The 25,933-nt window shown below is 40.6% G+C and overlaps 1 protein-coding gene and 1 long non-coding RNA gene across 38 annotated transcripts in view; one reads left to right on the top strand and one right to left on the bottom strand.

The window, feature by feature from the left end:
• Positions 1 to 25,933, bottom strand: part of ank3a (ankyrin 3a) — a 302,777-nt gene that overhangs the window by 117,697 nt on the left and 159,147 nt on the right. For all 37 annotated transcript variants that reach the window (XM_034185576.1, XM_034185605.1, XM_034185606.1 and 34 more), the window contains exons 4-14: positions 18,280 to 18,378; positions 16,846 to 16,944; positions 14,759 to 14,944; positions 9,438 to 9,536; positions 7,634 to 7,732; positions 5,640 to 5,738; positions 5,008 to 5,205; positions 2,869 to 2,967; positions 2,109 to 2,207; positions 1,928 to 2,026; positions 1,643 to 1,840 (exon numbers count right to left, since the gene is read on the bottom strand). In XM_034185576.1, the coding sequence (XP_034041467.1) occupies positions 1,643 to 1,840; positions 1,928 to 2,026; positions 2,109 to 2,207; positions 2,869 to 2,967; positions 5,008 to 5,205; positions 5,640 to 5,738; positions 7,634 to 7,732; positions 9,438 to 9,536; positions 14,759 to 14,944; positions 16,846 to 16,944; positions 18,280 to 18,378 (1,374 nt within the window). The remainder of the gene's footprint in view (positions 1 to 1,642; positions 1,841 to 1,927; positions 2,027 to 2,108; positions 2,208 to 2,868; positions 2,968 to 5,007; positions 5,206 to 5,639; positions 5,739 to 7,633; positions 7,733 to 9,437; positions 9,537 to 14,758; positions 14,945 to 16,845; positions 16,945 to 18,279; positions 18,379 to 25,933) is intronic.
• On the top strand, positions 8,948 to 25,225 carry LOC117523953. The gene is made up of 3 exons (XR_004564650.1): positions 8,948 to 9,021; positions 24,373 to 24,379; positions 25,216 to 25,225. It is a non-coding gene; the product is annotated as an uncharacterized LOC117523953 (long non-coding RNA).

Below are 25,933 nucleotides of genomic sequence, written 5' to 3' on the forward strand. Positions count from 1 at the left end.
TTCAAATATGTATTTTAATGGCTTCAATGTTTTTGTTTATCCTGCACAGCTGTCAAAAACAGAGACTAGGTTCCCTTCCAGAGTATGTTTCATCAAGGACACAGATCAAGCAGTAACCAGCACAGGCCAACATCCAATCAATAAATACTGTATTTTGCATCACGGGGCCTTCTCCACACGCATACGAGTATTTTGGAAGACGTAGCTTCTTAATTGTATATGCATTTTGGCCTTTCCTCCACACGGAAACTGTGGTTCAGTTCCCTGAAAAACAAAACTTTTGCAAAACTCCTTCCACGGTGAAGACTTCCAGAAACTCTGTATCAGTGTTTACATGTTGCTCCAACAAGGAAAATAGGTTTTGCCTCAAAACATCAGAGTTAAATCAAGTCTGGAAGCCACGCTTTGCCACATCCACAACACCAGGGAACTGCCTTGGCTACTGCATGGCAACCACCCAGGCAGACATCCGGTCCATCCCCACATCTCTACAGTAACATCTATCTGCCTCAGCCAAGTAAAAGGAGGGCGTCCTCTCGGATGTCTCCAGCCACTGTGGTACTTAAACACTCCTATGGCACCTATGCGCCTGGATCATGCATTGAGAATTGCGCCACATGGTAAAAATGTCAAAGCTGACACTCGCTCCCAATGTAAGTAACCAAAAGTTATCTCTTCTGTTTGATGTCAGACTTTGGCCGTATCTGTTGTTTGCAAGAGGTGTTATTCTGCAATGGCAGCGGTAGCTAAAATACTACTGTTGTCACATTTACACACACATACACACACAGATACTGGCCTTCGAAGTTGCGAAACAGAGGCGTCGGAGTTGGCGGGATGCTTGCTACATTCAGCAAAAACACTTTTGCAGCTCATGCATGTTTTATGTTTTCATGTGGAAGGAGATATTTGATAAAACAGTGCTTGCGTGACACAGGACTTTTATTTTTATTTTTAAATGAAGGCAGAAAATCCCTGCTTTCAAAAACACCCGTGTACAGGTGGACTTAACCCACGAGGATCACGAAAACTGTTTCCATGCAGTTCACTGTGTTAATCCCATATTTTCAACTTGTAGTTCTATCGCTGCTTAAAAAGCAAAATTAAAGTAAGCTTGGAGTTCTAATTGGACCTTATTAAGTTACTCTCAAGATTTGTCATGTTAACAGTACCTGGCTTGTAATGATTTTCATTAGTTATCCCAGCCCTATTAAAATTCCAACAAAATATTACAAATTAGAGTTTGCACTGAAAGCACACTCTTACTTTCCCACATACAATAAAATTTCATGTATATATTTCTGTTCAAATGTATAGCAGCCATTTGGTGACAGAAAGGCGCCTGACATGATGTTCAGAATTTCTCCACAAATGGTGTTGGCTGTTGCAGACATTTAGCACCCACTACTGGAGCTTTTAAGCCATGAAATGAACTGACAGTTGATGTAACTAAAATCCAACTGTAATGATGTCAAAATTTGTGGATCAATTATTAAAGCTATTGATTGTACTAATCAGAGTTTTCAATGGCTTAAATGTGCTTTAACCCTCTTAAAGGCCAATAAAGCTGTTTGGAACATACAGCCTTCACTATAAAGTGACAACAACCAGACAGAAATCATGACATGCACTCTAGACCAACCTTTGTAGATGAGGAGAGCAAGGCTCCGTTGTCCAGCAGCATGGCAGCAACATCTTGGTGTCCTTCCCGGGCAGCCAGGTGAAGTGGGGTGTAGCCTGAGGTGGTGGCAGCGTTGGCAGAGGCGCCGCACTGCAGCAGCTGCTGGACAATATCTACTTTTCCCAGCCGACTGGAGATGTGCAACGCCGTCTGGTCATCCTGCAGCAAAGGAGAAGAACGTGACCTCTGGCCTCCTGCTTCTTCGGTATTTGTTCTGAGAGGGGCAAAGAGGCTCTGCGTTCTAACCTTGGACTTGGTCTCCACCTTGGCTCCATTCTTGAGCAGGTATCGGACTACATCTGCCTGGCCCGCCCTGGCTGCCATGTGGAGAGCTGTCTCACCTCTCTGGACAACAAACAGAAGCACCAGTTTGATTTTCGCATTTCATTACAGATGTGTAACGGTGACTTGTGGAGTATCTACTCACGACGTTGGTGGTGTTGGGTGAAGCACCGTGGTGCGTCAGTGCGTGGACGATGTTCTCGTGGCCCATGAAGGCTGCCACGTGGATGGGTGTGAGGCCGGACTGCAGAGAAACGGAAGAAAAAGAAAAATCATGCCTCAATGAAACTCACTCTGTAAATAATTCAAAACAAAGATAATAAGCCCATTTTTAAATCGATGTGAACTAGGGCTGGTCGTGTTATATAGTGAAAAAATAAAAGTTGTGAGAGACCTTTTGCCACATGTTTTTGTTCCACTTGGGTTTTTATAGGTCCAGACCAAATTTGAACTCAATCAAATAAGATTTAGAGGTCCCCCAGAGTGACACATTTTCCTCTCCCTCCACTTTCAAGGCAACGTCACCCTGACGCAAGAACACTCTGATGCCATTATTTTTCTTTTACACGTACATGTGATGGCTTCCAATCGTAAAAAGTGGTGGTTGATAGGTCACCCACAGGAGAACATTACTGGAAGTCGTCCCCCCTTTTTGCTTGTTTGAAGAAAATTCTTGCTTTGTGGGGGACCCCTAAACAATGTCAGATTACAATCAAATTTGGCACAGATCTTTTATTTTATTAGTTCAACAAGAACAACATGTGGCCCAAAAGATTTTGTATCATTTGACATTTTGAACAGGTCTAATGTGTACAAAAAGTAACAGATGAGTCAAAGCCTTTTTGTTTTGATTTTTGATGGCATTTCATAGAAGGAGCAGAATGAAGTTGGGTACGGTGCCGTACCTCTGTGACTGCCTGGATGGACGCTCCATGTTTGAGTAACAGCTCCATCACTTTGGCTCGGTTCTTCTTACAGGCAATGTGGAGCGGCGTGAAACCATTCTGAAGAGAAACAGAAAGAAACGCCTACCATAAAAACTTAACGTTCTACAAATATCACGAACTGTTAATGAAATGGACACAACGGGAGACTTTCACTCCACATTGGGGGAATCCTTCTTGCTCTTTGTGCATCTTCAAATTCTTGCACCGTAGCATTTAAAAATTCAAACATTTGCACCATCTTGCTTTTTTCTTCCTCTCACATTCTCCTGATTGCTGTCAGTTTTGGGAAAACCCACCATAACTTCATCCTGCTTTCAACCAAACATAAAGCAAAATTATTGCTATTATACTGTCTGCAACAAATATGATGCAGATTCCTCAATAATAGTGACTTTTTTATTTTAAAGTTTTATTCACTTTATTTGGAGTTTGGGGCAAATTAAAGGCTTTTTTTTCAAAAACATTGTAAATATGTAATTATTAAAATAGTCAACTTGATATTAATAATTACTTAATATTGATTGCATGTAGTAGGACACTTTTCTGCCTTAAAAAAAATTGAGTTTTTGTAAAGTCAATTTTGAGAGCATGCACTGATGCTACATGTCCTCACATCCGACACGCCACACAGCCACCTTGGATCCTGGATGGCAACCACCCAGACAGATACTCAGTCCAAACCCCTCTTCTCGAAAGTAGCCATCTGTCACAGCAAGTTGAAACGTGGGAGTCCCCTGCATGCTGGGTCATGCCCAGAGAACACGCTGCATGGCTAAAATGTCTTAGTTGCTGTTTCCTCAATATGCAAGAGAAAGAGATACTCCTCATCTCAGTAAACATTTATTTCATATAAAGTCATTCCAGCCCCACCCAAGGATCTTCCAAAGAGACTTAAAGATATCCAGTCATCACCTTAACTCACTGGTGAGTGTCCAAATCTCACAACCATGCAGTGAGACAGGAAGCACTAGGACTTTCAAGACCTGGACCTTCATTCTCCTACTAAGAAAACAGTATCACCAAACACTTCTGTCCAGCAACCTCACGACTCCAAAAGCTCTTTCCAGACACCTCTTGATCTCAAAAGCTGAGGACCAAGAGACATGAATGTCACTGCCGAGATGAGTGAATGCATATCTAAAAGTTCAACACCTTCACTACACGCCTGATGGCCGAGTCCAAGAAGTCATTGAAAGCTTGGATCTGAGTCTTGATCCAGGACACTTACAAACCCAGACAGTGTCTTTTCTCACTCAGTATCTCAAGTGCATCATCTATGAAGAGCAGTAAAACTCTCCTCACCAACAAAGACACTGGTTTTTCACATCCTGACCCAACACCCAGTCCATGCAAACATGGGACAGTATAGGAGCCAGAACACATTATTACTCAGTACTGAGTTTTTATAATTTTGTTTTAGAATATTTTTATAACAATTTCAATAGTGCCCTGCGACTGACTGGCTTCCTGTCCAGAGTCTACCCTGTCTCTCCCCCTATGACTGCTGGGATAATCTCCAGCACCCCTCTGACCCATGATTGGGGTAAGCGGGTATAGAAAATGAATGAATGAATGAATTTACATAAATCAAACTATGTTCTGATTTACATTGTGTTGATGTTATTTCTTAAAAAAAATCTTCACAAACAATATTGATCTCTTTCTCCTGTTTTATTTTTTATTTAAAAAAATGATCTGTTTATGTTTTTTGTAATTTGGGTCAAATAATTTATAGTGTCATTAAATAAATGGCTATAATTCAAGATGTGACCTTTTTTGTACTAATGCAGTTTCAACATGGTGTGATGGACAAGCTCACAGCAGGCTGAGAGGAGCCAGACCAAAAATTATTATTTGAGGACCATCTTGTCCTTTGAGCACAAAGGCACAAAATACATTGTTATGATAGAGCCTCCCATTTCTTGGATGATTGGGACTATAGACCAGAGCGCAGACTATTGACCAGTAACACAAAATCTTGTCTTTCAGTGTTTAACAGTCTCACAGATGGATGATCATTAAACATCTGTCCAGCCTTTCTCCAAACATTTCCTTAAATTTATCTATCCATCTCTCAGTCCCTCTCTATGTCCTTACCAGGGCCTTGGCATTTGGGTTGGCCTTCTTGTCCACAATGAGCTTGGCCACCTTGTAGTGTCCACAGTGGGCAGCCACGTGCAGTGCCGTCAGGTAGTCATTGGTGACGTCGTCTACTGGCACATCGTGTTGGAGCAGGAGCTGAACACAGTTCAAGTGATCGCCCTGAGTGGCCATGTGGAGGGGTGACAGGCCGTTCTATAGCACGGGGGAGAATGGGCGAGACAGAGAGACAAACACAAACGCAGAGGGACACATAGAAAGATAGACAGACAGATAGAAGAGTTAAGGTGGGGCCATTTGTGGCATACAAAAACTGCGAAGGAAGTTGTTACAGAAGCATTGTTATAACGAGGTCATTACAACAATGTCTATTTTGTTACGCTGGCCGTCCTGTGTGATCAAACTGTGGGGCTACGTGGCGGAGAGCGGCCATTCTGAAGAGGTCACACACACATTATGGAGACAATACGACAATGCTACAGCAATAGCACTCCAGCTGTCTGATTGTATTTGTAGGGAAGAACACTAATTTATACAAACAATGGCATTAGACATAAAACAGACGCTTTTATGTTTTCTTTCTTTTTCTATGTAGTAACACGTCCTGGTTTGATCATCCCAGTAGCTACCTTGGTCTTGGACAGGATAGGAGCTCCTCGGTCCAGAAGAATTTCGACTACCTGCTCGTGACCGCTCCTCGCACCGCAGTGAAGCGGTGTCAGACCGTCCTGGACAGACACGAACAAGGTTTTGATTAAATGTGGGAAACATGGGAAACCAAACCCTGGCTTTTCTGCAAAACCTCCTCTTGTATGACAGCTGTGGAGAAGGTATACTATAGTTTTCAACGAGTTTGGTTATACAAACAGCAGAATAAAGGAAATGTGTGTGTGTGTGTGTGTGTGTGTGTGTGTGTGTGTGTGTGTGTGTAGGATTTAAGGGCATTTATTAGCAGAAATTGAATACAAGTAAATTGCCCTTAAGGGTAAGAGACACAACTCTAAGCTAAGTTTTGGCTGTCAGCCCATCTTATTCTCCCCAAACGTTAACTTCACAAATGAATAAGTAAACAGTGGAGACCTTGCTGCACATTTGAGCAGCTTTTGTCACTATCTTGCAGGTGACGTGAGCATTTCTGGGCTTCTGTACATTACTTGAAACCCAAAATTAATAATAAAAAAAAAAAGGTGTTTATAAATGTCAGAAATGCATGGGGTTTATTTTGGCAGGAAGAGCTTTGACCTCCCAGTATTAACCCTCTGGGGTCCGAGGGCATTTTTTGGACAGTTCACTCGCCTGGCATAAATGTTTTTTTATTGCTGTTAACAGCTCTCCCTGCATCCCATAATCAAGTTTTATGTCTCTTTTTTTTCAGGACAACCTGTTCTTTCAGAATATATATGCTTTTGTTGTGTTTTATAAGTGTAATAAAGGTTTACAATCAAAAATAGGCAAGGAAAAAATAAAGTGAAAAATAATTTTCCACACACATTTATTCAAAACACACAGCAAACTACAATAACTGTTTTGACACTTTATAAAGGTAATTTGAGGTCTTGTGTGAAAGTCTGTACAACAAAAAGGTTCAAACAATAAACACAAATGCACATTTTGAACAATATATACAAAATGGTCTATACGTTTTGTTGTCCATTGATATGGTAAGCAGTGCTTTACGTAGAGAAAGCAACAGAGTTATCCCGTAACATTCACATGTAAACTCGTGGAGCAATCCTGATATTACACACTCTTTGTTTGAGCACGTGAGATTGTCATCAGAGGCTCTCCGTGTGCTCCTGCTTTCACTGATCGCTGTGCGATGTACTAATAGTATGTACTCATTGGAGCATCCAGGGGACTATTCAAACGGGCCAACTAGTAACATATCACTCCTGAAAATGATCTTTAGCTTTTCACGTGAGGTAAATCTGACCTACGATTGGATTTTTGGAAAACCATGTGACGGTGAAACATTTCCGATTGGACACACATTGCGCACGTCATCACACAGCTTCTATGAGGAGTACAAAGATGGCCGATGGCTGGCTCGAACGTCCGCGGAGTTAACTTTTCAGCAAAAAAAAAAAAAAAAGCAAGTTTCTATCTCATTCCATTCAAAAGTTATTTATAATTTAGTAAAACTTGGTCTTAGCCGTCGTATATGACGGCGTCGGCCCCAGAGGGTTAATGTATGAAAATTTAAATTTTTACAGTTTTACAGTTCTCGAGTTTTAGGACGTGGAAGATTTTGCTGTACGGACAAAGGACAGCATTTTTTTTTGACAAGCAGAACCTACAGTTGTGAATAACATTCATAGCCGTCTGTTCATTAGTGTATAATTTACCTGCAGCAGTGAACTGACCCTTGTGAAATGGAGGATCGTATGTTGCATATCAAAACCACCTCTCACTTCTGGATGACACAAAATCATACACTGTAGCTTTAAGAACTTAATTCAAAAAAGGATCTCCACTTTTACAGATATGTTTCAGATTTATACAGTTGAGCAGACACAAAGAAGACGGACACATGATTAATAATCCAGCCTTCATATCTCTGTGTTTTGACCTGTGACATCCACAAGTGCGCTGTGACTCCAGTGGCTCCATGGATCTGACTCACCTTGGTCTTAGCATCAATTTTGGCCCCTCTGTCCAGCAGCAGCTTCACCATGTTGCTGTTTCCCCTTTTCGCTGCCACATGGAGTGGTGTGATGTCATTCTGAGGGTTAAAAAAAGAAGAAGAAAGAAATCTGTGCTGTCATTCTGATTGCATGCTACATGTAATAGTTTATTACTAATATTATATTATATATAATGATATGAAGATATTATTTTCATGTGTCCAAAATTCTAAATTGCAAGTGTAAATTGTACTTTATACATGAGCTTAATGAGTCGTGTTTGCTAAACCTCTCCAGATATCAATCAAAACTCCTCCTGACAACAGCACGCAGTTCACTTTTATTAAGCCAGTAGCTTTAAATCACTCTTTTTCTGCAGTCTAGCCCCAGTGTTGACTTTACAGACCAAACCTGTAATCAGTGTCAAATAGCACCACAAACACTCCATTAGACACTAGCAGACATAATTACCATGCGGACTCTCGTGAGCTGTTGTATGATGTAGCAACAAACACATTTTAAGAGTCCCACTCAACAATAGTAAACATTTGACAATCATGATTCATCATAGCATAAGCAACAGTGGCCTGAGTGGTCACCAGGACCCTGCAGTTAGCAACAAGGCTTCATAAATGCCATGTAAACAAAAGGCCTATTTTATATGTGCCTGCCTGAACAAGCCACCCACTCTTCCAACATTCACATTAAAACTAATATATAAAAGAATAAACACTTATATCTATCAGAAAATTTCATTGCCAAAATGTTGTTTTGACAGATTACTTTGCTGACCCACTCACTCACTCACTTACTGCACTAATCCTGTGTTTACCCAGATAATTGCAGGGAAAAAGACAGCAGGAGACCTGTCTGATTAATTAATCCTAATTTATACTGCAGCTTGATTAACCCCTAAACCCCAAGCAGTTTCTGCCCCCCCTCCCGCTCCCCGATTTTTTTATTACTTCTAGTCATATTTTTACTCACTGTGGCCTTATTTTTCACTACACCTACAAGTCCTGCACCTCTGTGAAAACAACACAATCAAGAAGAAAGTAGTACACAAAAATGTCTTTTGTGCAGAATAAACAATTATCATAAATTACAAAAGAAATCTGAGGAAGTCTGGAGTGGCAGAAATGTGGGGGTGGTGCAGGACAGGTGCAAGGACAGTGTGATAGTGGTGAGATGTGCAGTAGAAATGATGCATTCAAGGTAGAGGTGGGATTACATCAAGGATGGGCTTGGAGTATCTATGGACTGTGATTGCAGATGACATTGTGATTTGTAGTGAGAGTAAACAGCAGGTTGAGGCAAGCGTGGAGAGGTGGGCATAAGCTCTGGAGAGAAGGGGAATGAAAGTCAGTTGGCGCAAGATGGAGTACATGTGCATTTACACTCTTCTGTGTATTCACACATTATTCTGCTGTGCTCCCCCACGAAGGTTGTCAGTGGTTGAAAGAGGTGTTGAAAAAAGATTAGTTTAAATACTTTGCAATTTTTGCCTCTGGTAAATGGTGTAATTTTGGCTGTTTTTTTTTTTTTTTTTTTTAAAGAAAATGTGCCTTTCAGATCCACCAGGAGGTTGTGAGGTATAAAGGGTTCATTTAATAGATATCCTCACAATAAATGTTCCTAAAATCTTTGCACAATATGATATGAGGGATACGAAGTGGAGAATTAGTGCAAGTTCATAAAAGGCTGGTAAAAGTACAAAAAAAATACACCTCTGGAAATTGTTTGGATTGTTGGTTGAGTGTATGTAATACACCTCCTAGCCAAAAGATGGCGAAATAAACTCACCCTAGCCATGAAGTCCACAGCAGCCCCTCGGTTCAGCAGTAGTGTGGCCACATTGATGTTGCCATAGTGAGCCGCAATGTGAAGAGGGGTGAAACCACTCTGAGAAAAGCACACAACACACACAGAAACACACACATCATCAGCAACAGTGAAACAACGCATTTAGGGTCAGTACAGTCGCTTAAAACTGGTCTTTTTCAAAGATGACTGATAGTTGACATACAAACACTAAAAATCAGAGTAGGACTGTTACACAAACGCCTCAGATTGGCAGAATTAATAAAAGCATCAATCATGGGGCCAACATGTGCTTTCTGAATCTTCAGTATCCAGCAGTGAACACGAGCTTTTGAATACTGTCACAGTGAAGACGTGGATGTAACATATGTATGCAATTCCAATTTGATAGACATTTTAGAGATATTACTGCAAATCTAATCTCATTTACAACATTCCATTTCTGAGTGGAACAACAGCTGTCAAAACAGCAGGTAGATGCCAGAAAACATTTTGGGTAAATCAGACCAATCATCAAAATTCCATATTCTAATAACCAACAATCCACTGGAAACCACATGTCTGAGATGTTTGCAAATAACTACTAACTATCCCAAACATCTCAACCAAAAACACTCCAGGTATGGATACTTCCAGTGATTTTACTAAGGAGTGGCTTCCATCTGGTCACTCTATCATTCTGATTGGTGGATTGCTGCAGAGATGGTTGTCCTTCTGGAAAGTTCTTCTCTCTCCACAGAGGAATGCTGGAGCTCTGACAGAGTGACCATCAAGTTTTTGACACCTCCCTGAGTAAGAGCCCCCCGAATGCTCAGTTTAGATGGGTGGCCAACTCTAGGAGGAGTCCTGGTGGATCTGAACGTCTTCCATTTACAGATGATGAAGGCCACTGTGCTCATTGAGACCTTCAAAACAGCAGAAATGTTTCTGTACCCTTCCCCAGATTTGTGTCTTGAGACAATCTTGTCTCGGAGGTCTACAGACAATTCCTGTGACTTCATGCTTGGTTTGTGCTCTGACATGCACTGTCAACTGTGGGACCTTATATGTAGACAGGTGTGTGTCTTTCCATATCATGTCCAATCAACTGAATTTACTCCAGATGGACTCCAATTAAGCTGTAGAAACATCTCAAGGATGATCAGTGGAAACAGGATGCACCTGAGCTCAATTTTGAGCTTCATGGCAAAGGCCATGAATACTTATGTATGTGTGATTCCTTAGTGTTTTAATTTTAATAAATAAAAAATTGTCATTATGGGGTATTGTGTGTAGAATTTTGAGGAAAACTAAATGAATTTCATCCAATTTGGAATATGGCTGTAACATAAAAAATGTGGAAAAAGTGCAGCACTGTGAATACTTTCTGGATGCACCGTATCTATCGTTGCCACTCTTTGGTCTTCTCCCGCTGCTGAGGTCCTCAGTACTGAGGGCCTGCATGCTGGATCATAACCAGAGAAGTGTGCCACATGGTCAAAATATCGTAGGTGATGTTCCCTCTTCGGAATCCCTAAGTAACTATTTGTTTGGACGAAAGTCATTCCAGTGGCATCCAAAGATCCTCCAAAGAAATCCAGTTATCACCTTAAGTTCCAAGCCTCACAACCATACAGTAAGTCATGAAACACAGAGACGCTAAAAACATTCATGCTCCTGCAAAGGTATAGGCATCACCAAAAACCTCTGTGCGGCAACCTGGTGACTCCATGTGGTCTTCTTATTAAGTCTTCTGAGGGGTTGTTCACTGCACGGCAGCATCCAGGTCCAAACCTGAGACGGCTCACATGGGCGGGCACATAGAACATCCTTTCTCTCAGCAAGGATGACCATCAGAAATGGCAAATAAAAGCTTAAACAAATGCATTTAGAGTGCAAATCACCACTACAGGACTGGCTTATCTGTTCTGCTTTTTAAATTTGATTTCAGATCACATCCCTCCATCAGGCTGCTATGTCATTTTGTCAAGATGCACATAACTCACATTAACAAAGCTGTCAACAAAGACAAGTGGCCAGTGTGCTGAGGCCGAAGGCATTGGCAACTAAAACAGGCACACACAAAATCTGGCCACCTGACTTTGGGATGATGAAGGGAGGTCTTCTTCCTTTTGATACAGTAGGAAGGCAACTTGCTGCTTTGGTCCCATGCAAAATGCTTTAGATGCAAGTTTTGACAATTAGAAATGCTACAGCATAGTGGAGGGTAAAGTGAGCAAACATTCTGTCAGCTGCTGGAAAGCTGGGCTCCATAATGAGGACTAAGTTGCCATGCAGGTTATGGAAAAATCTCTGCATCTGAATGAATGATAACCACTTCTCATGCCAACGTTGGTTATCATGTGAATCAGTTTCATGGAAGAGCTGTGTTAAGGCACCATTTTTGCCAATAGACTGAAAGAATGTCAAAAAAATCTCAAAGTTGGGCGCCATGAAACTTTTAGAATTGATACCCGAGCCTCCAGCCAGGATTATCGGAATTAGTAAAACATGCACCATGACTCTGATTTTCTCTATGACTAGAGATATCTGCTATATGATTGAAGCCATGGAACACGGAAAGACAAGGCTGACATAAAATGAAAAAGGGGGAAGTGACAAAGGGCTGCAGGAACATTAAGATCATGGGGAATTCAAGTGTTTTTTTCATCTTTTTTTTTTTTACACTTTATATGAGCTGCGATGGAAAGACTAAGTAGTGAACAGGGTATATTTGTACCTCTGTTGTTCTATTCACCATCATCTACAGAGTCAGCCGAGAGAGGAGAAAATGGGCAGTTAGTGAGCAAAAACCAGAAAGAAATTCCTCCACTCGTGAAGTGGGGGAGCACAGAAAGAGGAGAAGGAGCTCAATACAAATGAGGCAAAAAAAAAAAAAGTTTCTCTACTTAAAGACCGTGTAAACTGTCAGGAGGTAATTAGTTTCAGCTCTCACTGACTCTGGACAAAACACACAAGCCCTTTCGGAGAACATATTGTTGCTCTCAGCCACAGAGTATCCAGACTATTTTGAGAATTAATGCATATAAACCTTGTTTACTTATTCATGCTGTTTTAAATGTAGTGTGTAATATAGAGAGTTGGAACATTTTGGGGGGATTAACTGGAGGTGGAGCATCTATGGCTATTTATACCAGACATTGTTAAGCAGACCCTCCAGAAAGTTGCAATGCCAGGATTTTAACAATTAATTCAACCACTATACATATATGTATATGAAGAGATAACTATATAGATATATTGGTTGAATTCTTTGTTGAATTAATTGTTGAAATCTTGGCATCACAAATTTCTGGAGAGACTGGTTCAGTTGATATGTCATGTTTGACAACTGATAGGTCATATTAAAAACTAACTAGAGTTAACATTGACATTAGCATTAGTGATAGTGTTGTAGTGCCTTGTCCTTGGATGCCTCAGCCTCCTTAAATACTTTGGCCTTCGTCTTGGATGCCTTGTCCTTGGTCTCGGAAGGCTTGACTTTGGTCTTGGATGGCTCAGCTTTGGATGCCTCAGCACTGGGGGTTCAAAGCCAATTTCATCTCAAGAAAATAAATACATTTTGAAGGGATATGGAATTTGCCTATTTTAAAATAGGCAAATTAAAATAGGCAAATAGGGACATAAACAATGCAGAAAACTAGTTTGACTAGAAACTGATCTTGACGTTACTTTCATAATGTATTAACTGGACATAAAAGTCCACCTTCATTGTCTCTTTCTTGACTGAAACCCCATCTTTATATGGTTCACATTTTTCTTGATTCATGCCCTGGCCTTGCAGTATCAAGCCCCTGCATTGCTCTGGGCTTTAAAGGTAGCGTCTTTGCCTTGAGGGTATGGGCCTTGACTACAACACTGATTAAAGTTTGGCATTAGCAGACATGCTAATCATGGTTGATGCTATCTGCTAGGGTCAAAGTTAGCACTGTTCACCATAGTTAGCCTGAGCACATATGTAAATACTTACTGCTAATGTGTAACCACACATTCGACCTATTGACGTTTCAAATTCCGCAAAACTTCGAAGAGGTCGCCGCGCTGCGATATCTAAGTAACACTGAGAACTGCATTGAGACGCTCTGATCATGCTGCACTTTAACCGCTGCACACGGACAACACCATTAACATCGCAACATAAAACTATTTTTATATTGTGCCTAAAACTCTCATGAATATATTCTCTGAGTTTATAGATGTTGTTATTGCGTTTGTTTTATGTAAACATGTGAGAATCACAGGCTGTCTCTCCGTTATTTTCAATGGGAGCTGCTGTGAGCTACACTCGCTTCCTGATCATGTTGTTCTGGGGGAAAGTGAAGTTTGCTCTTTAACGTCTTGATTATTGTTCTTTACAACACTGTTTGTCCTCTTTGTTCCAGACTAATATATATAATATGTCTGAAATTTGGTTTGCGTTTATTAAATTCCACGCAGATTAAACGTAGCAGACACGGATTATTTGTTATAATTGTTTTATCAAGTTTTCAGGGTATCATGCAGCAGTCTCTTATTAACGTGACGAAAAGCATAAAAAAATTTACATTTTTGTAGTATAATATTCATTTACAATTGTCATGTGGATTCTCTATGTTGTTTTGACTGCAGTGACTCTCTGGCACGCAAGGGAGTATGGGATACATCAATAGGGTGAATGCTAACATGTGCTGCAGGTAGCATTTTATTAGGTCACCATAACAATGTTCAGTATAAATACTGAATTTACACTGAATATTGAAATAAATTTAAGTTTTTTATATTTATTTTTACTGACTGTAGCACTTTGAGATTTATTTATTTATATTGCACTTTACATTTAAATAAATCTCAAATGTATTATTATTATTGTTATTATTAAATAGCAGCATGTTTCATACCTGAGAATGTGGTGATTCCCAGAAATCTTGAATCTCTGAATCTTAATTCAATTAAGAACTATCGTAAGAATAAGAGTTTAACTTTGCAAAACCAAAACACTCCTCCAGTGTGGCCCTTCTTTCACATCGGCACTTCACGTCTACAAGTTTACACATACTGTATTAGCATGTTCAGCTACAATTTCTTCATTCACTTTGTATGAAACATACATAAATAAAGAAAATGTACTTGCACTCCCTTCCCCCTCAAATACCATAAGGTCAGTGAAAGCACATTCAACAAGGGAAGAAAGAGAAGAAGAAAAAAAAAAAAAACGCAGCAAGAAACAAAGAAATCAAAAGGCACAACAATGAAAATAAAAACCCGAAAGATAATTACAAAAGTGGCAAAACCCTAAAAATCCACAGAGACAGGCAGCCACTCACTTTCGACTCAACATCAGCATTGTGGTCGTTCTGCAGTAGCAGGGCCGCAGCCTTGGTGTCGTCCTTGCGGGCGGCGATGTGCAGGGCAGGAAGGCGTACCTTGCCCTTCGTATCGTTCTCTAGTAGCAGGGAGACCACCTGGTCATGGCCCTGCTGAAGGGCCACCGCCAGAGGGGTGAAGCCATCCTGCAAGTTCAGGATAAAGACGAGTCACTGGGTCAGATATGGGAAGGTCGGTGTGAAAGTACAGCAGATTTATGTCCATTTCTGTTTGTCTCTAGATATATCATTCATTTTGCTTCAGACAAAGAAAGAAATGTGTGATCCTTGAATCGGTGTATATATGGTATATTGAAAAAGGCAGAGTGGAGCTGTTATCTGTGATCCAGTGATGTGAGTCTTTTGTATCAATGAGGGTTTCAGATTTCTAGATAGTTTTTTTTTCTTTTTTTCTGGCCATTTTAATTTATGGCACAATGCAAAGGAAATTTAAGCAGATTTTAATTACATTTATGTATCAATGTCCAATAGAAATGCTATTAAATTATGGCATATGACCATTTGGGAGCTGTGAAAGCAAAAAGCAAATTAGAAATTTAAAGACAAAGAAAAAAAGACAAACAATGCCAGTATTAACTCATGGCAGCACGAGGGTACTTCAAAAACTTCACGTCCACCCCTGGTACAAAAGTATCTGGAGGTGACCTTCTTTCGTGAGGGGATAGTGACACTTGAACATTGATGGATCAAGTGCATTGAAGATAAATAATGCAACAACAATCTGTCTACTGTGATGTTTTCTTGGTGAGGCGAGAATTTTTTAAATGACTACTTTAAAGCTACAGTGTGTTGGATTTGGTGCCATCTAGTGGTGAGGCTGTAGACTGCATTATGCAGTTCCCAGTTATGTTTTTGCTTCTTTGGGGATGGGGAGTCATGCTCCTGTTGCTTCTCTTGTGATAAGCAATATGTATGATCCTCTATTTCACCAAAATGAAGATTCTAAAACTTGTTACCCTGCACTAGCAACCAGTACACAGTGTATAGTGGAGCAGCCATTGATTTGTCTTCTTTTCTCTTTAGTCTTCTGGCAGTGCTGCAAAATGCAAAAGATGGAGTACGTTTGTCCCCTTTGGGATTCCATAAGGAAGCCCACTCCCATGTAGTAGATTATTCTAAGTTCATGCAAATACAAGAATTTGTTGTTGCAGGAGACTACACACCAATGAACCAATGGTTAAGAATGCTCTATACTACTGCCACTAAAAAAAAGCCCTAAATCCTATGCACTGTAGGTTTAAATCCATGTGTCAGAAATAGAGGACAAGCTACTGTACCTTTTCTACCAATGCGTACTTCCTGATCACCGTTTAATGTTGTATGATTGCTCACAGAATAGGCTCACAACTTGTTCTCGTAATTTACCCTCATAACACAAAATTCAAGTAAAAATACTGACAAAATGCTGACATTTTGTTGCATGTTTCAGTTTAAATGTGCACAGAATTATGCATCAGACTCGGTAATGATACTTATTTGCCATAATTATGCAAAATGTCTTGTTTGCATGCGTGTATGCGGATGTGTATGTAAATAAGAGTGTGCTTGTGCATAAATGGAACAGTATCTGTGTGTATGTTTTCCACAGGCTGAGCAGCGTAAATCAGAGGTGTAATGGCAACAGCAGCTGCAGACGAGAGGCAGCGAGTGGCGTGGACCTCATCTGTGACCCACTCAAGGTCATTCTGACCCACCGCCAAACACTACAAATCAATGACGCTCTGCTTAGACACTCATGAAGAAATAGGCAGGGAGGAGGGGAGGAAGAAGGATGAAAGAGAGACAAAGGTAGGCAGAGTACAAATGTGGGGTGAAGAGGACGAGGTAAAGACAGAAAGGACGGAGATGCAGAATGAGCGGGTTGGGACAATAAAGGGAAGGAGGCAAAGGAGAAGAAATGACGGTGATTAGTACAAAAGGTTGAAAGAGGACATGTGACTGAGACAGAGAAAATACACAGTGTCAAAGTGTGAGCACACAGAGGTGGAGATATAAAGCAGGTGTGCAGTACCCTACGCGTGCAGTACCTCAGTGGCCATACTCTGGCTTGCGCCGTTCTCCAGAAGGAACCGTACCACATCCAGGTGGTTCTCCTGGGCTGCCATATATAGAGGAGTGAAGCCATTCTGCACACGCACACACACACACACACACACACACACACACACACACACACACACACACACACACACACACACACACACACACACACACACACACACACACACACACACACACACACACAGGTTACCAAGAAGAACCATGAACTCTGCTATCATCTTCAAAGCAACTGTCTTCCTTTGCTGCTTTTTTGGAGAAACGTTCCTGCAAACAGATTAGAAGGAAGTTCGCCATGACCAAAAACAACTGTGACCAGACCGCCTTTATTATAGGTTGTAACTTCATTCAGAGTTAATTTATAGATTTTTTTAAACGACTGTTTTTCAGGTTATCCTCCTCAAATCAAACAAGGAGGTCCCACTGAGGGGTCCAGCTGAAATGGGGTCCCTGGGTCTAATTTGGACACTTTAGTGTGTTGGCATTGACAAAGGGCAGGATTCAAATGGGTTTAAACCATATTATAAACTTTGAGAAGAAAAATAATAAATATAGGTGTAACAAATTAGATAAATGTTTTAATTGGATTCAAGTGTCACTTTTTTCTGTGTATTTAAAATTTTGTAGAAGAAAATTGTTTGATGATTTGTTTTTTTGTGTAATTAGCTCGATTATGAATTGGGTTACAGGCATAAAACATTTGCAATTTAAGTGATGTAGGTCAAATGTTAAATGTATTTTATTTACACTTTACAATGACAATATGTTATTAAAGCAGTAATAACCATTAACGAACACTGAATTAAGATGTAACTGTCTTTTTGTAATTATTTATTAAGAATCTTCATATTAACTAAGGTATTAATGTATACATTTAATAACTTATAAGGACAGTGAACACCTTTAATAAATTATTACTAAGTACAGCTTACTCTTAATTATGGGATTAACTAACATGAACTCATTAATAAATGACTGTTAATCCCATTAGTTAATGTTGAATGAGCTGTTAGTAAATGCTTATTACTGCATTAACTAATCTCAGTGTACCCTTATTGTAAAGTGTTACCTGTAACTTTGTGGTTCTGTGTCTATTGGTTTTATGGTTGTAATATATATTAGTGATCGGTCACACAACAGAATTTGGTACAGTAGGTCCAGAAAGAAAGCAGACAATTGAGAATTTCTGACATTGTCTGAAAAACTTTAATGAAATAAACACAAGAACAGTCAGATTATTGACAGGCCGAAGCCGTGTTGAGATGATGTGTATTTCGGTCAAATTATTTCTTCAAATTCAGCAAGTTGCTCACACACTTGTGTCATTAGATTTAAATTGCCCAAGTGGGCGTCTGTTCTCACACAGTATGTACAGTGTTGCTGTGCACGTGGTGTATTCCCACCTGAGATTGTGCATTGACGTTGGCTCCATTGGTGACCAGTTCTTTGACCACTTCCGTTTGTCCAGCCAGCGATGCTATGTGCAGAGCGGTATTTCCTTTCTGGATTACATGGAACAACCACAGGCATGTGTGTTAAGCTCTGCTCCACCTGTCCATATTGTGTGTGTGTGTGTGTGTGTGTGTGTGTGTGTGTGTGTGTGTGTGTGTGTGTGTGTGTGTGTGTGAGTGAGTGTGTGTCTTCATATGTGTGTAACCAAAGCTGTATATATCTGTGTCAGTATTCATGTTTCACAGTTAATCCCCTCTCCTCGTCACATTCAATGCTATTTATTTGTACCGTTAGCTCTCTCAGCACTGCCCCCCCCGCCAGTCTGAACTGCCAACAATGTGTCACTTCCGATGCCTCCATGTCCCCACACATAAATGACCTGCTGCCATGCCTCGGCCACAAAAGCATGTCTGCTTTACCTTTGTGTAGCCTGGTTAGAGTTTGTGTGCTTTACACTTACAGCCTCCTGTGCTCAAACATCTCACTTTTTAAAGTACACTGAAATTTTAGAGCAGCATATGCTGCCTTCAAGACCAGACAATGGAAAACCACATTCTGCACACAGTACAAAGGCATGGCTGCAGAAGAAGAGTGCACGGATACCAGACTGGCCTGCCTCTGGTCCTCACCTCTCCCCAATAGAGAATGTGTTGAGAATTTTCAAAAATAAAATACAACGACCCCGTACTGTTGCACACTTTAAGACATGTTTGTAGGAAGAATGGAACAAAGCAACACCAGAAACACTTTATCGCTTGGTAGTGAAACGGACATTATTCTGCTGAAACATTTAACTCTAAATATTAATTTTCTATACATGCTCAGTTCAATTAAGGCTCACAGGGGGACTGGAGCCTATCCCAGCAGTCACTGGGTGAGATGCAGGGTGAACAGTAACATGAGATAATCCCTCATGGCACATGCACCTAATGAAATTTTGTGAAATGAACTCCATTTTACCATATGGCAGACTTTCAATCACCCTAAAGATTTCCAGTGTTGGCAGCCATTACTGCTGACTTCTCCCTCCTTTCCTAAAAAATTAGATTTGTCAATATATGACCAAGCCCCGGCTGCTGCTGCCAAATAGTTTAACACACCGCCTGCCAAATGCCATAGCTGTCAAACCAGCACAAATTGTGTGTTTTGTCAAAATGACCATTTTTTAATTTATTTAGATTTGGCTTCATTGCTTTTTATGATACACTAGTCTAACGAAGTCTAATACGAAGGGGAAAAAAATGGATATAACATTTTCGGTGGCTTGGTGTGCATTGTGGCAGTTTTTGAACAACTTTTTGGCTGTAAACCAGCTGCATCTGGGACCACTGTCACTGCCTTGTGGCTGTGGGATCATTCACACAACGCTGGTAAATGAGATATTAGTCATCATACAAGCAACATACATTAACCCCTTAGGCCCTAGAGCCTATTTCACCAAAATCACATACCCATAATTATGATTTATTTCCCAGCTCGTACAAGGTCAAAAATGCAAGAGTTTGGATCAGCTAAAAGACAGGTCCTAGGGGATGTTGTGGATGCAAAAAATTGAAAGTAAATAATACTTGGTAGGAGTAAATTTGTTTTTTTTTTTCCCAAAAAATGAATTCCGATTTATGTCTTTATTTGCTTGGCATTTCAGCTGTGGTTAGTTGATATGTGATTGAAGTGGATACTTTTGTAGAGGAGACTTCCCTTGACATTTTGATGTATAATAAGTGTATGTTGTTGTCAGCATTGGTTAGTTATGAGTGTTCAAATGTTCTAAAACAGGGCAAGTTCCCAAATTTGGGGACTCTAGGGTTTAAGAGGATAAATATTTAATACCTTTTACTGGATTTCCTATGATTGGGAAGCAAAAAAAAATAAAATTTTGGTAAGTTTTATATGTATTTCATAAAATGTTCAACAGGTGTGCTTTTGAGGTTCAGCCGACTGTGAGTCAGATAAAATAAATAAATAGATAAAATGTGCGCTGCAGCCCCACAGTGAGTGTTGCCTGATGTGCAGCAGGTGTGCACTCAACTAATAAAAACTCAGTTATTGGTATCAGACATTGCATCCGCCATGATATATGACACAACACCTGACACTTCGTGCTATTTCCAGATTGAGTGTTGCGTTAATTGCGCCTGTCAGGTCGATAATCCATTAGAATAAAATGGCGAGCACGTCCATGAGAAAGACAGCTCCAATTCCCAACACTAACCCATACACAATACAACGCAGTATTTTACAATAATCAAGAAGCAGGTTTGTGTCCTTTGTTATACCTGAACAACAAAAACGACTGGCTCCGTCACAGTTGCGTGTGAAATCCCAAGAACAGAGCATGTGGTTGTGGAGTAATGGCGGCTGCTTATTTGACAGTAATTATGGCCCAAGCAGAGGGTCACCCCTTTGAGTCTGGTCTGCTTGAGGTTTCTTCCTCAGATGGAGTTTTTCCTTACCGCTGTTGCTCTGGGGGTTGGTAAGGTTAGACCTCACTTGCGTGAAGCACCCTGAGGCAACCTTGTTGTGATTTTGCACTATATGAATTAAAATAAATTGAAATTGAAATTACGAGGTCTGTTAGAAAAGTATCCGACCTTTTTATTGTTTGCAAAAACCATATGGATTTGAATCACGTGTGATTGCATCAGCCAAGCTTGAACCTTTGTGCGCATGCGTGAGTTTTTTCACGCCTGTCGGTTGCGTCATTCGCCTGTGAGCAGGCTTTGTGTGAGCACTGGTCCACCCCTCTCATCAGATTTTTATTGCAAATAAATGTCTGAACGATTTGGAGCTTTGCTGCATCAAATTTTTCCAGAAACTGTGAGAGACCTCCAGGTGGACACCATTCGGAAAATTCAGATGGCTTTCAGTGACGATTTTATGGGGATTACACAGATTAAGGAGTGCTCCAGCCGGTTTAAAGACCGCCCACAGCAGCTGAGAGTGCGGCGCACTCCGAGCGCCGATCGACAGGCTGACACCCCGCTGAAACAACCAGATCATTTCCAAAGTGAAGGCTGTGTTGATCCGGGACGTCGTCTGACTTCCACAAAAATGGCAGAAGATGTGGACATCAAGACTTTTTCGGCACATTCCACTGTTACAGGAGTTTTTTCATGGAAAGAGAAGTGGAGGGATGCGCCACGGAGCCGCTCATGGCGCGGGACAAAAGCACCTCCGTGTTTGTCTCACAGGACGGCTTTGAGATGGCTTTCAGATGGCTGTCGGTGGGTTTTCAGTCGTGTGACTATCCGAGAAATTGTGGATGAGCCTGGACATGCCAGAACATGTCCTGTGAGGCTTCATCACGGCGTTGCTTTGCGCCATGCAGCTCCACCGCGATGCGCGGAATTCCTCCACTCCTCTTTCCATGACAAAAACTCCTGTAACAGTGAAATGTGCCGTTCATTTCCACACTGGATGTTGTCTTGATCTGGGACGTCGTCTGACTTCCACAGGAATTGCGGAAGACGTGGACATCTGCACTTTTTCGGCACATTGAGACAGACATGCGGAGGAATTCCGCATGTCGCGGTGGAGCCGCATGGCGCAAAGCAACGCCGTGATGAAGCCTCACAGGACATGTTCTGGCATGTCCAGGTCATGCACAATTTCTCTGATAGTCACACGACTGAAAAGCCACCGAAAGCCGTCTGAAAGCTGTCTGAAAGCCGTCCTGTGAGAGCAACACGGAGGTGCTTTTGTGCCGCGCCATGAGTGGCACGGTGGCGCATCCCTCTGCTTCTCTTTCCATGAAAAAAACTCCTGTAACAGTGGAATGTGCCGAAAAAGTCTTGATGTCCACGTCTTCTGCCATTTTTGTGGAAGTCAGACGACGTCCCAGATCAACAAAGCTTCATGCTGGAAATTATCTGTTTGTTTCAGTGGGGTTTCAGCCTGCCGCGCTCTCAGCTGCTGTGGGCAGTCTTTAAACCGGCTGGAGCACTCCTTAATCTGTGTAATCCCCATAAAATCGTCACTGAAAGCCATCTGAATTTTCTGAATGGTGTCCACCTGGAGGTCTCTCACAGTTTCTGGAAAAATTTGATGCAGCAAAGCTCCAAATCGTTCAGACATTTATTCACAATAAAAATCTGACGAGAGGGGTGGACCACTGCTCACACAAAGCCTGCTCACAGGCGAATGACGCAACCGACAGGCGTGAAAAAACTCACGCATGCGCACGAAGGTTCAAGCTTGGCTGATGCAATCACACGTGATTCAAATCCATATGGTTTTTGCAAAAAATAATAAAGGTCGGATACTTTTCTAACAGACCTCGTATTATTACATTTTCTGATAACGAAGAGCTGAAAACATTTTTTAATACTATTAGGTTTTCTATTGGACACTAATATGAAGTGCTAGAGCACTTTGTTAATGATAATGTCACTTTCAGTGTTGTGAGAAGGACAAAATACTGTAGTAAATGCTTTAGTGTCCCAGCTTTTTTTGGAATGTGGTGCAGGCGTTAAACACACACTGAAAAAAGAAAACATGACTTAAATATGCACATTTCCTGAAAATCATCTCTAAATAAAAATTCACCATAAATGCTGAAGTGTTTCATTTACTGTTTTGGTAGGTTAATAACTCTGCAAAGCCACGATAGAAAAATGCACGAAATGAGTCTTTGAATACATGAGTTGAAGCAAGTTTTAAAAACTGAAATAGGCTGAGCTTATCGAATACTGCATGTTGAATTAAAAAAAAAAAAAAAATCAATTTAGACGCAGCTATTTAACTGTAAAAAAATGACCCTGCATAATATATTCAGCTGCACTGAAGTGTGATAAATTTACTTACACTGTAAAATGTTGTGGTTAGGCTAAAATTAATCAGAAATATTCATATATAAAGAGTATCTAAAATAAAGAGTAAAATATAATGGAATATAAAAAGTGAATTCTGGCCCACAATGTTTATAATTTAAAATGTAATTTAACCCTCTCAGACACAAGTGAACATTCTAAGAGTGAATTTGATTTAAGTAGTATTTGCTGTTGATGAAGGTAGTCTCACAGAAGAGCAACAGAACATTATGGGGTGGAAACACCTTTAATTAACAGCATGTTACATCCTACAGGGGGTGAGTCTGTCGCACTGAATCCTGGGACAATCAGGACCAGTAGCTCACTGACTGTCTAAAATGAAAACTATTAAATATTAATCCACAGGATCTGAATTTCTAGGTTCTAAAACAATCCTTCAACATTCTCTGGTTCACAAAAGAGAGGCTTTAATTGTGGAGATTTTCTACTTGTTCTTAAATATTTCATTGTGCTCTGTGTTACTGTAGCACAATTAGATGACTAAACCAGAGTGGAAGCTTTTCCTCTGATTTTGTTTAGGATCCTATCACATCACATCTTTTGATAAATGGGATCAAGTGAGCAAGATAAGATACATAAGATGTATTCCATTTATTTTGCATTACTTCATTCTCACATAAACCAGTCTAAGAACCAGAATATGGTGAAAATAAGAAACAGTCCAGTCATATTGAGACTTGACCCACCACTAATTGCAAAAAAAAAAAAAAAAAGGTCTTATGTGGGATTTTCCTCTGACGTACCCCAGGAATAACATATTAAAAACAGAGAACACTACAAGGGGTGGAAGGGCCCAAAATATGCTAATTTATGTTAATTTGATATGAACATCAAAGGAACCAGTCAAACAACTGGAAATCTTGTGTCTGTCATCAAAAGAAGGACTGAAATTCTATCCACATTCACCTGTAGTGTTGTTACAAATACTAGAAAGTGAAATCTGGTGCCCTTTTGGATAATTAGCTAATTATGTATCATAACTCAGCTACTTAAGTATCACCACCAGTATTGAAAAGAACATCAATTTTACCAGAACGCTTAGAACGTCGAACAAATACATAAGTGTCAAATTCAGGAGGTGTTCAAATAACACGTAAGAATCCTAAAGCGGTTGTAGTTATGCAAATATGGCTTAAACAAAAAGTACGGCTCGCACCAGATAAAACAAAAACCCAGAGCAAGATCATTTGAAAGTCACTGGATCACTTTTTGAAGGTCTGTGGTTGTTCATTCATCAACTTCAGTCACAACTTCTGGATCCGTTGCATTCGAGCAGCTAGAACCTTTGCAGTCTCCACAAGCAAATGTACAGTGAAGACCGTTCCTGTGACAAGTGCATTTCAAAGTGCATCTGGTTTTACAGTTACAGTGAATAATTTCCAGTAGACAGTCAGGAGCTGGAGGCAGGTCTGTTCGTCCTGGAATGAACTTCCACCCATATTCAGTGGCATTTAGACTTTCTCCTTTCCATTCACATATTTGATGGAAGACACGTAGTGAGTTGGTGGTACTTTGCTGCACCTGAAGTTGGTGGCAAAACCTGTGCTTGAATCTCTTTCAAACACCTGACAATCTTTTCTTTAACTCGCTGACATCTAATTTTATCAAGGCTGTCATTTTTTCCTCCATTGTACAGGGACACAATTGCCTTCTCCCCAGCTGCAATGATCATGTTCAGTATCTGGGTCAGTCAGAAAGGTTTCTGCATCTTTCCTGAATTCAGAATCATTGAGCAGTACAATTAGCTAATTATCCAAAGGGCACCTGATTTTAGTTTCTAGTATTTCTAACAACACTACAGGTGAATTTGGATCACATTTTAGTTCTTTTGATGACAGATACAAGATTTCCAGTTGTTTGACTGGTTCCTTTGATGTCCATACATAAATTTGAATATTTTGGGCCCGCCCACCCCTTCTTTTGTTTTATTCCTGGGGTATATCAGAGGAGAATCCAACATGTAAGGTTTTTTTTTTTAAATTAGTGGTGGGTTGGAGCCTTAAATTGAATAACTTGACTAGACTAAAAGGGAAGGATGATGGTCCAAAATTCAGAAAGAATGAAGGAGAACAGTGCCACCTAAAGACAAGCAGCTGCCTGTGTTGTTTGTTTTTTGCTGTGTAGTTTTTGCGCTTGGTTTCAGTGCAGAAGGTTCCAGGTTCTAATCCCACCCCTGCCACATTTCTCCATGTAATGTGGAGTTGCGTCAGGAAGGGCATCCGGCGTAAAACTTGTGCCAATTCAACATGCAGGTCCACCTTGGATTTGCTGTGGCGACCCCGAGTGCAAACAAGGAAGCAGCCGAAGGGACCTACTAGTTTTTCTGTTGTTCGGCCTGCACATTTTCCCACATTTTCTAAATTTATGTTTGTGTACTGAGACAGAGGTAAACATAATTTTTAAACAATTGTTAGATCTACCCGTTGGGTATTGTAGTATTGAGTGTCTTGCATAGCATGCTGGCATTGGTGTATGAGTGTATGCATGAATGGGTGAATGCGAGGCATCATTGTAAAGTGCTTTGGGTGTCTATCAGATGAAAAAGTGTCACAAAAACACAGTCAGTCCATTTAGTATTTTTAAATGTATGACTGGCAACACACTGTCAACTGCTGACTGCATAGACAGGATACCAGGATTAATCAAGCCAGACTGTTATCCTGGTATGAAGCAGGCTAGCTGCACAGAAAATATCTCCATGGTAACTAATGTGTTACTGCTTTCCTGAAACCAAGTCACAGCCAAATTCAGCTTTTTTTCTCTCCCGCACTCACTG

Source organism: Thalassophryne amazonica, chromosome 13, assembly GCF_902500255.1.
Source record: "Thalassophryne amazonica chromosome 13, fThaAma1.1, whole genome shotgun sequence".
NCBI lineage: Eukaryota > Metazoa > Chordata > Actinopteri > Batrachoidiformes > Batrachoididae > Thalassophryne > Thalassophryne amazonica.